General features: G+C 30.4%; 1 protein-coding gene across 1 annotated transcript; it reads left to right on the forward strand.

Annotated features, from left to right (window-relative positions):
- Window positions 1–641: 641 nt before the first annotated feature.
- Window positions 642–3996, forward strand: LOC105119436 (terpene synthase 10-like). The gene is made up of 7 exons (XM_011017575.1): window positions 642–955; window positions 1244–1511; window positions 1598–1976; window positions 2542–2760; window positions 2870–3008; window positions 3111–3359; window positions 3441–3996. The coding sequence occupies exons 1-7, from the start codon at window positions 731–733 to the stop codon at window positions 3771–3773; spliced, it is 1812 nt and encodes a 603-aa protein (XP_011015877.1). The 5' UTR covers window positions 642–730; the 3' UTR covers window positions 3774–3996.
- Window positions 3997–11987: the final 7991 nt, after the last annotated feature.

An 11987-nucleotide genomic window follows, 5' to 3' on the forward strand; every position in this document is an offset into this window, starting at 1 on the left:
TTTATATATACCTTTTAACTATTGATTATTATTAGACTTTCTATCAATAAAGTTTCTCATTTTCTATCAAAGTTTTTAACTAATTATTGAAAAACTAATCTAATAGTGATGATATAGAATTATATATTTTAATTATGAATATCTGTATGCATGTGTGTAATTATGTAGACACACACACGTGTACGTCACCATGGAAAATAAAGGCTTAATTAATTTGAGTGTAGTGTTTGGTTAGTACTTCTAGAAAAAGTGATTGAAACATATTTAATTAAAAAATTAAAAACAAAAAAAATATTATGTTTTTGGTATAGTTGTCAATTGTTTATTTCAAAATAGAAAGTAAGAGAGAACATAATTCATTTGTCCCACCATCCCTGTCATACTTATCCAATTATGGCAAGTGGAATGCTGAGTGGGCCCCTGATTCTCATGTTCATTATAATCTCACTCCATGGATACTATTTCGAATTCTATCATGATACAAACGTGAAAGATTTTATTGTCTGACAAATTAATCTGGATGAAATAGACCCGACTTTGTCGGTCTAGGACTTCAATGATGTGGCGTGCAGGCCCTTATCGAACTTCGTGGCAAATATGGATCAAGAAGATACCAGATAAATTCTCTTTCTCTCTATGTGTACATATAGGCCTATAGTTTAGATCTGCATTCTCCACTCGAAATCCAATTTGCGTTCAGGAAAAAAAGAAAAACAAGGAGACTTCTGAAATGGCTCTTTACCAACTTGCTACATTCCCTATGAGTACTGTCACCAAACGAACATTTTCAAGTCGCACCTCACTAGGATCATCAAGAAATGGCTGTTTCCCTAGCCAAGTTCGGTGCATGGTAGCGACCGAAACTTGTGATCAAAGCATTGCCAGGCGCTCTGGAAATTATCCCACTCCCTTCTGGGATCATAAGTTTCTTCAGTCACTGACAAGTGAATATGTGGTAAATGTATATACATATGTGCTCCATTACCTTTATTATTATAATTTTCTTTTCATGAGTACTGTAGTCATTATGGATCTGATCGTATTCTAGGCCATGACTGGATACAATAATGACTTAATAAAAGAGATATTAATTGTTCTTGCCAGATTTGACCAGCCATCATGTTTTTGGTTACAAAGGCATTTAGAAATTTCCATTACCATTATTACTTCTAATGATATCTCAGGAGCGCAGTTATTTCCAACCATGGAAAGCTAACAAAACCCTTTATAAATATTGATGTAGGGAGAACCATACACAGGACAAGCTAACAAGCTGAAGGAAACTGTGAGGGACATGCTTAAGAAACCATTGGATGCTGTATATCAACTGGAGCTAATTGACAATCTCCAAAGACTTGGAGTGGCTTATCATTTTGAGCTTGAGATAAAGAGCATACTGGAAAGCAGGTGGAATCATTATAAAGAAGACAACAGAGAGATGAAAGAGGACTTGTATGCTACTTCTGTTGAATTTAGACTGCTAAGGCAGCATGGATATAATGTGCCTCAAGGTTGTCTTTATACATATATAGTCATAGTTATATATCAATTACACTTGGCTTAAACGACCTTCACCAAGCAATTCTTTTATTTGCAGATGTTTTCAATAGCTTCAAGGATGAGCATGGAAACTTCAAGAATTGTCTTCGCGATGATGTCAAAGGGATGCTAAATCTATATGAAGCCTCTTATTATCTAGTAAATGGTGAGACTATCTTAGAAGAAGCGAGAGATTTTTCTGAAAAACATCTCAAGGAATATTGCAAGGAACAGAATGAAGATCATTATCTTTCACTGTTGGTGAATCATTCATTGGAACTTCCACTGCATTGGAGGATGCAAAGGATGGAAGCAAGATGGTTCATAGATGCATATGGAAGAAAAAGGGACTTGAACCCCGTCCTTCTAGAGTTTGCTGGATTGGATTTCAACATGGTTCAAGCAAAATACCTGGAAGACATAAGACATGAATCAAGGTATAAAATTAGTAATTGCGGAAAGTGGGGTAAACCTCACCAATAGCTCATTTGATTATTTTTTTATGAATTGCAAAAAGTGTCATGATTGACACCTCTTCAACGACATCCCGCTAAATTTAAATATCACATGAAAGTCGTATATTTTCTTTGAAAAGTATTAGCAGGTCACAAAAAGTCATAAAACCATATATCAATTTCTTGATGATAATATTAAAGTGGCATAAATCATGTTTTTATCGTAATATTTATATAATTTAAACTTTTTGATGTTCTTTTTATCAATCTCTTATATGGTAGCTTGTTATTTACAAGGAACATGTACAACTTACATGTTACCTAATGAGGGAATGGATTGCATTATAGAACGGAAGGAGTGTTCATTAAAGCACTCTATAGCTTGGAAGTTGAAATAAAAATAAATAAAAATGATTCAGAAGGTGTTTTTATTATAACTTATAGTGAATTCATAAAGTCTGAATACCCAGAAGATATTAGGAGAAGCATTTATTTCATAAAGTATAATAATGAAAAAAAATGCTTTACACTCTCCATTAATGTTAAGGTGGTGGACTAGTATGGATCTAGGAAACAAGTTGTTCTACACCAGGGACAGATTGATGGAGAACACTTTGTGGGCGGTAGGAGAGGTATTTGAGCCTCGGTTTGGATATTATCGAAAAATGGCGACCAGGGTTAATGCTCTCATAACAACATTAGATGATGCTTACGATGTGTATGGCACCCTCGAAGAACTTGAGGTCTTCACAGATGTTATTGAGAGGTTGGTACTATCATTAGACCTGTTTTGTATGCTACTTTTTTCGATTGCTGGTTTCTTGGAGAAATTAAACCTGAAATATTAAGCATTAAACTATGCAATTTTCTTTCAGCTGGGATATCAATGCTTTGGACCAACTGCCATACTACATGAAGATATCTTTCTTTGCTCTCTTCCAGTCCATCAATGAAATCGGTTACAATATTCTTAAAGATCAAGGAATAAATGTTGTTCCTTCCTTGAAGAAATTGGTATTGATTTTAATTTCTCTATAAATGATCTTCCCCTGCTTTTGTAAGTTTGAAAAACTTTCTTTCCATAGTTTTTGACATATACGATTCCAAATGAACTAGTGGGGAGATTTATGTCGAGCATTTCTTAAAGAGGCAAAGTGGTACTACGCTGGATATACACCAACTCTACAAGAATACCTTGATAATGCCTGGTTGTCAATATCCGGACAAGTCATACTAGGGCATGCTTTATTCTTGGTTACAAATCAATTGACAGAGGAGGCTGTAAGATGTTGCATGGAATATCCTGACTTAATTCGTCTCTCATCAACGATTGTACGACTCGCAGATGATCTAGGAACATCTTCGGTATATAATTTTTTTTTCCTCAAATTGTTTCTCTTACTGTTCTCTTAAAAGTGTTTTGATTTTTCTACATTTTGGAATCAGGATGAGATTGCTAGAGGTGATAATCCAAAATCAATTCAGTGTTACATGCATGAAACTGGAGCGACGGAACAAGAAGCTCGTGAGCATGTACGATATTTAATACACGAGACGTGGAAAAAGCTAAATGCAGAGATATTGAAGCCATATCCCTTTTCTAAAAAATTCATGGGAATTCCAATGGATCTTGCAAGGACTGCTCAGTGTTTCTATGAATCTGGAGATGCGTATGGAATTCAAGATCAGGAGACTCATGGTCGCCTGGCGTCATTGTTTGTTAGGCCCATTCCTCTCCAAGATATACAGTTACCAGAAGTCATTCAAACGGTACTGTGAATCGTGGCTGCTGCCATTTTCCCAGGATCTCAGCTTAGCTTGCTTCAGCTTGTTACTGCAAAATGCTTTTTTTCTCTGGAAGTGGTTTCCTTTTCTACTTGGGTGTTTTTTTGTTGTCTTGGGCTTATCTATAAATAAATACATAAAACGCAATGCTTCAAGTCATGTGTGTTAGAATTCAATGCCACGCTCGAGTACGTTGTTTATAAGATGTACCTGGTTTATAAGATTTAGAGTTAGCAAGAATTATAATATTAAAATTAATATTTATTAGAGTTTTATTATTATTAAAAGCTAGTTAGTTGATTGGTTATTTTCGTGGTTAAATAAGGATAAATCTTAGACAGATAAGAATAAAAATCTTAATACTACTTGTAAGGTTCTATAATGTCGCTTTAAACTTCCGTAATATACATAAGAAAATAATAAAGAGAAAAGGTAAGCTGTTGTGTTTTTTCCTAAAGAAAAACCCACGTGAGTTTTGATCAACAATGTAACCATTTCCACATCATAGGCCTTTATTATGTTATTAAGCAATATAATTAAATATGATTTTAAGCTCAGGGGCTGGCCAATTTTTCTAACATAAAAAAAATGATAAGGAAAAAATATGATACCTAAACCATTGATTTAATTGGTAATTAAAATAATATAATTAAAAAATACAATAACAATAAATGAATAAATGAACAGACAAAAAAAATAATGAAAAAAGATAAAAAAATCAATTCTTGATAAATCTAAAAAAAAAAAAAAATCTAGTTAAATAGAGTTAAATTGCAAACAACTTCACAACTATGGATATAAAATTGGAATACTTTCATAAATTGAAATACAGGATAATCTCATAGAAAAAAATAAAAAATCAATTTTTAATAAATCAAATGAAAACATGATAACCTTACAAAAATAAAATTGAAAAAAAAAAGTTAATCTCAATTTCTAATAAATAAAATATAGAAGGATAAAATTAAAAAAAATATAATTTAAAAAAGATAAAAAAAATTGATTAGAGACCACCAAAGTTAAGATGTAAATTCTTTGACTTAGTTATGATACTAGAGTGATTGTGTTTGAAAGAAAATTAAATAAAATTATAAAGTTTAATTATTAAATAATTTAATGTTGAAAGAAAAAAATAATAATGATAAAATAATTTAAAAAAATAATAGAAAAATATAAATCAACTTAAGTTAATTTGTAAACTCCATGACGATGAAAATCATAAAATCCCAACATAGAATCATGCAAGATCTAATTTGGTTGAACTTTTTTTGGAGGTATGGGTTGAAATTTTGGAAAATCGAAGTACTGAAGGGCTAATGTTGTCCCTATCGACATATGAGAGGATTGTAAAATTTCCTTGAGAGATTATCTGCTCACCAGGGAGTTCTCGGCCCCTGGAAAGAAATGAGATCATTCATTTAACTAGGCGAGCAATTAAGTATTCTTTAGTGGATGGGGTCTTATATAGACGATTTTTCCTTGCTCTCTTATTCAAGTGCTTATCTCTTAGAGAAAGCTTTTATGTTTTGAGGGAATCCATGAAGGAAACTATGGTTTACACACCTGCTCTAGAGCTCTTATCACTCAGGTCAACATAATAGGATTTTACTAGCCAACAATCCTGAGCGATGCGGTCATCTTGGTGAAAAGATGTAATCAACATCAAATTTTCTATTAGTCTCGAGACAACCCTATGCGTACCCGGTTCCTCACGCTGCCCATGAGTACGTCCGGGGGGATTTCTCATCATCTTTTTTTCCCGTTTCACTCACTTCTTTTTCTTCCAATTCAGAGAAGACTGAAGTGAAGATTAGAATACGAATAAGATAAAAAAGGCCATCACCAAAAACCAGACGATGGTATAAAAAGTCATGTAGATGATGGGGGATCCCGGCGTATTACACGTCTTACATCATGGATCCAGTAAGCGTTCACGTCAGCAGAGTTCCACGCCTCGGTACACATATATTTCCGTGAATTAACAACCTTATCTTCTCCATGTCCTCCCACCGAATAGGGAATGAACATATTGGGTTCTTTCCAAAGGCTACAAGGAACATACAATTCATTATGGTGGCTATGGATTCCATCATCAAATGGGTAGAGGCAAAACCTTTGACAGATATCGCCATTAACAAGGTCATCTCCTTATGGAATAACATCACTTGTAGATTTGGAATTCTAAAAATCTTGATCACTAATAATGGGACCCACTTTATTTGTTCTAAAATAAAAGAGAAATGTCAAAGGCTTCACATCAACCATCAATTCTTCTTAATGTATCACCCATGGAAAAATGACCAGGCTGAACTCACCAGCAAAGTCCTACTTAATGGATTCAAGAAAAAGATTATAGATATCAAGTTATAATGGTTAAACTCTTTTCATTATTCAACTAGAAATTACATACAGAAGAGGTTCCAATCAGATTATAAATTGTTAACATGATTATATTAGTTATCTTATTCGAATAATGCTAATATTTATAAATGTTGTTAGGTATTCATGATTATAATTTACATTAATAACAAATCAAATTTCTATCATAGCACAAGTGTCAGTTATATCATACGGTTGGGCTATGAAAGTGTCAAGCATTTGTTGTACCAAGTATTATACAACACAAATATAAATTAATCATTTAACAAGCAAAGTATTAAAAGTGAACAAGATAACAAATACAAAATATATTAGTATTAAAGATTAAAGTTCATATTAAGTTTACACTATACTTATTCTTATACCATTAGTGTAACCTTCTTACCTTAACATGATAAACTTAACTAAACATAATAAAAGAGACAAACACAAATAAACAACATAAGAACATAAGTATAGTAAAGAAAATGAAAAGCATAAACAAGAGATTAAGAAAAACATAACATGAAATAAAACTTAAACATTACAAAAATATAGAGAAAGAAATAAATAGCATAATCTTGATCTGAAAACCAAAATGCCTAAATGCATGGAAAATACCTCCTTTTATAGGCCAAAATTGGGAACTATTGATTTGATGACTAATTGTTAAGTGGGTGGCCAACTCTTGACTTTCTAACAATCTTTATCTTCTTATGTGCCAAAAAAAAAACCATTACTGACATCATAGTTCGAACAAACTTAAATCATAAAAGTTCTAGGAAATTATCTCAGCTTTCCAGAAGAAAAAAATTGAGGTTATTTGGACTTATAGAACTCAAGATATGGGCTAAACACTGAACAGTGTCTAGGTTGCAGGATAGATTTGGACTTCTACATTGTTGCTAAGATTTGGACTTCCAAATAGCAGAATTGAGTCTTGCCTTCCCCTGAAAGTTTTAGGCCTATGTCTTAGCTTTTCTTTAATATAAAACAGACATAAATCCAAGCTTTACAATTATAGATTTGATCCAATTACATAACAGTGTTCTAGTTTGGGTTGAACCAGCATCCCTTTTTTAAGCTTCACCCTCTCTTTGTCCTTTCAATTTCAGTACTTCAACTCATCCTTTTATTTATATGATAGGCCTGCATTTAATATGAATATTTACCATAAATTAAAGGCATCTTATGTTATCAAACTTGTTGTTATAAAACATACTTTAGTTAAGGAGTTATTGATATTTCAAGTGCAAAATGATGATATAAAACCTTGATAAAAATATATTTTTAGGTACTAATTAATTATTAATCGAACAATATACTATAAATTAAATTGAATAACTATTATTCAGTTTTATCTTAATAATCACAAATGTCAAAATTAATTACGAAAGTTAATTCAATGATGAATTATTCTTACTGACATATTACGTTACACGTGTCAAGTGTCATCTTTTAATATTATAAATATCCATATTATAGCATTAGAAAGCCTACTAGGAGAGTTCTTCCACCATGACTTAATTTATTATACAATAGAAATCCACATTTATAAACATTAGGAGGGAGTGTTTCTTTTCAATGTTAGATATACATCTTTTCTTTCTATACTCATTTACAAACTACAACAACAATCCCTTACTAGTTTGTAATGAATGTATTTTCACTTGATAGAATTATGCTTACAAATAGGTATTTTGGAATTTAAACCTTCAATTAGTGTTAGAACTTGAATCCTACTAAAGTTATTAGTTTTCACAGATTAAAGCAAAACTTTTGTTGTAGAATAAAAGATACTATACACATAATACTATCCAAACTCTTAAAGAGCTTTATAACTATTTAGCACTATTATGGCCATATGCTAAAATCTTATTTTCATGAATATTTACTAGAAAAAACCATAATTCTTGTCAAAAGTAGCACCACTTATATATTAATATAGGTAAAATTATACATATCTCTATTGCATTAAACACGAACTTTAAATTCCATTAAGATCCTATGCTCATCTTTCTTTACATAATAGAACATATTGAATAGTATCAGAATAAGGTCTAAAATGAATTATTAGTGTCCAAAAGATACTAGACAATAACTTGTTATTACCTATTAAACATTAAGATAAGCTTATTGCTGATTCGAATTTGGGTTCTATTACCGGTATCTTTAATAACGGGTTTCAACCCTATTTCATTAGTTGTTTTCTATATCATATCTCTCGACGGTCCTTTTATGAACGAATCCACTAAATTATTTAGACTTCACATAAACAATGGTGATTATCTATTTGTAATCAACTCTTGAATATATCCATGTCGAATGCTTATATGTCTTGACTTATCATTGTAAATGCTACTTTAAGTTCAAGACATAGTTGTTTCACTATCGTAATATAAAAAAATAACTAACATATGTTGTGGTCACAACGTAATATTAATCAACATATTTCTTAGTCATTTTGCTTCTTTACCTGCAACATCCATAGCAATAAAATCTTGATTCCATGGTAGAATAAGAGATGCATGTTTGTTTCTTAGATGTCCTAGATATTGCACCTCCTTCAAATGAGAAAATCCATCATGATGTGGACTTATTATCACTTGAACTAGTCATCTATATCCTTCCATCATAGTTGGAAAATAAAAATAAAACAAACCTAAATTGATCATTCTTTATAGGTAATCAAAGACTCTTACAATAGCCTTCCAATGATATGTAATCGGCTTGTTTGTATATCTTCATAACTTGTATATAACAAAAGCTATATCTAGTCTTGTATAATATATAACATACATAAGACTTCCAATGGCACTAGCATATTCTAATTGTGCTACCACTTTATCATAATAATCATTTAATTTTATGCTATAGTCAAATAAGGTTTTAGCCTTCTTTATATTAAGATGCTTAAACTTATCAAGCATTTTCTTAATATAATATGATTGATTAAGTGTATAGCTACTACTAAGTTTCTTAACTTTGATAACTAAAATTGTATTTACTTCACCAAGATTTTTCATTTTAAAGATAGAAATGAGATACATTTTGGTTTCAACTATTTCAATCATATTGGTACTAAATATTAACATGTCATCTATGTAAAGATAAATAATCATACCAAAATCTTTTGTAAATTTGGAATATATAAACTTATCAATTCCATTGTGATGAAAACCATTCAACAAAATTACTTTGTCAAAATTTCCATGCCATTGTTTTGGAACTTGTTTTAAACCATATACACTTCCTCCTTTAAATTTCCATTTAGAAAAGTTGTCTTTACATCCTTTTGATGAACATACAATTTATAAATTGATGTTAATGCAAATAAAACTCTAATTGATGCAATTCTAACAACCAAAGAATAAGTGTCAAAATAATAAATACCCTTATCTTGAGTAAAACCTTTAGCAATAAAGCTTGCCTTAATGGTTTGTATAAAACCATCAATATTATATTTTCTTCTAAACACCCATTTACATCATATTGGCTTATAACCTAGGGGTAAATTTACTAGGACCTAAGTATTGTTAGACAATATTGAATCAATTTCATCAATTACCATTTCTTTTTAAAAAACAACATCCCTAAAAGACATAGCTTGATTGAATGTCTTTGGATCATCTTTCATATTTAGGATTATAGGTGTCCTTTTGAGTAATGTATTTCTATCACCTTACACTAAAAATACAATTGAATTTATAAAAATAAAATATGTATCTATGTGTTTTTCTTTTCTAACTATATAACTTCTTCTAGGTTCACATAAACCTATTACTTTTAGTTTTTTATATTTTCACTTAATGTTAAGCTATGAATCATTACTTTTAGATTTGGATCTTGCACATTTGAATACTTATGAATTTATTTTTTATAAATTCAATATGTATATATTCAATAATTACATTAGTTTTTAAATCCAAAAGTTTATAAGCCTTTGAATTTTGTTCATAACTAACTAAAACACTCTTAAGATCTTTAGGTCCTAATTTTGTTCTTTGGGGATCAGAAACTTTATAAAAAGCTACCCCCCCCCCCACTTTAAAATAATTCAAAATTGGTTTTCTACGATTTCATGCTTTATAGGGAGAAACATTTCATTTTTTAGATGGTACTCTATTATGAATATGACTTACAGTTAGTAAGGCTTCATCCCATAAGTTTTTTAGTAAATTATCATTCGAAAGCATTGCATTGACCATATCCACTATGGTCTTATTTTTCCTTTCAGCAAGACCATTATGTTATGGTGTATAAGGTGTTGTCATTTGATGAATTATTATATTTTCCTCATAAAATGTAGAAAACTCCTTAGGAAAGTGTTCTCCACCTCTATCACTTCTAAGAATTTTAATTTTCCTTTCCTTTTGATTTTCTACCATTTTCTTAAATTCTTTCAATTTTTTCTCACCCCTAGTTAACATACCATTTATTTCACATATATTAAAATCGACCAACTCAAGTAATTGAGAATTCCTTTCTGCTTTAGAAAAAGGCTCTTTTGTCATCTTTGCTTGAATACATACTTTACATTTGTTATTATTACCATGCTGATGTGAAATATAACCATGCTTATATATATATATATATATATATATATATATATATATATATATTTAAAATTAGCATGCCAAAGCAGAGAAATAGATTATACCATATAAGCAGAAGTAACATTGATTTTATTAATACTGAACTTAAATATGTTATTACAATAATAACTTTTTCCCACAAACATCACACTCTTTGTTACAATAACCTTATCAAACTCTAAAATAATTTTGAACCCTTTCTTGCTTAAAAGACTAGCCGATAAAAGGTTTTGCATAATCTCAGGAACATGAAATACATTGAACCACGTCATCTTTGCTTAAGATATTTTTTATCCAAAAATAAAGTACAACTCAATAGCTTCTTTTCCCAAAACTTTAGCAGAATTATGGTTGCCTATCAAGATCTTTTTAGGATTTTTCAATTCTTTATAAATCTTGAACCATGTTTTGTTATTGCAAGCATGAACTGTTACACCAGAATCTAGCCACCAATCCAAAACCTTTATAACATTAGTTGTCATATTTAATGTAGTAACCATTCCAATTTGAATGATTAAAACCATGACAACTAATTCCCTGACTTCGTCTTTTTCAATCATATTCACTTTGAAAGAACCACTTTTCTTATTGAAATTATTTAATTTGCACTCTTTATATAGTGCTCTTTATTTCCATAATAAAAATAGATCATGTGTTTATTATTAGCATTTTGTTTCTTCTTGAATTTGTTTCTTTTCTTTTGTATTTTCAGATTGTTTTGAGTCATTGTCAGATCAGTTTTAGTAACCAAATTGACTTTAGAATTTGTTGCTTGCAATTCACATATATGAGATTGAAACTTAATTTGCAAGTGTGTTTAAAATTGTTTAAAAGTATAATTTTATGTAGAATTCAACATCTTCTTCCTATATTCATTCTAGAATGAAATAAGTTTTGATAAAATAGCCCTTACTTGAAGTGAATCAGGAACTTTGATATCCAAATCACTAAATTTTGATACCATCATTTGAATTTCATGGACTTGATCCATGATTGATATATTGTTAGTAATCACATACTTAAAAAGTTTCAAAGCAAAAAAATGATCAGAGCTTGATTATTCCTACTTGTAGTATGTCTCGAAGGCAACCCAAATTTCTTTTAATGACTTTAATTTGGAGAAGATGCCATAAAGTTGATTGGTCAAAGTATTCAGAATATGCCCTCGACAAAGCACTTCATTTTCTTCACATTTTAGTCTTTTAGTCTTAACAGTAGCATATTTATCTTTTTGTGATTTAGGTAATGTAGGCAG

This window comes from Populus euphratica, unplaced genomic scaffold, assembly GCF_000495115.2.
Source record: "Populus euphratica unplaced genomic scaffold, PopEup_1.0 scaffold2933.1, whole genome shotgun sequence".
In the NCBI taxonomy this organism is placed as follows: Eukaryota; Viridiplantae; Streptophyta; class Magnoliopsida; order Malpighiales; family Salicaceae; genus Populus; species Populus euphratica.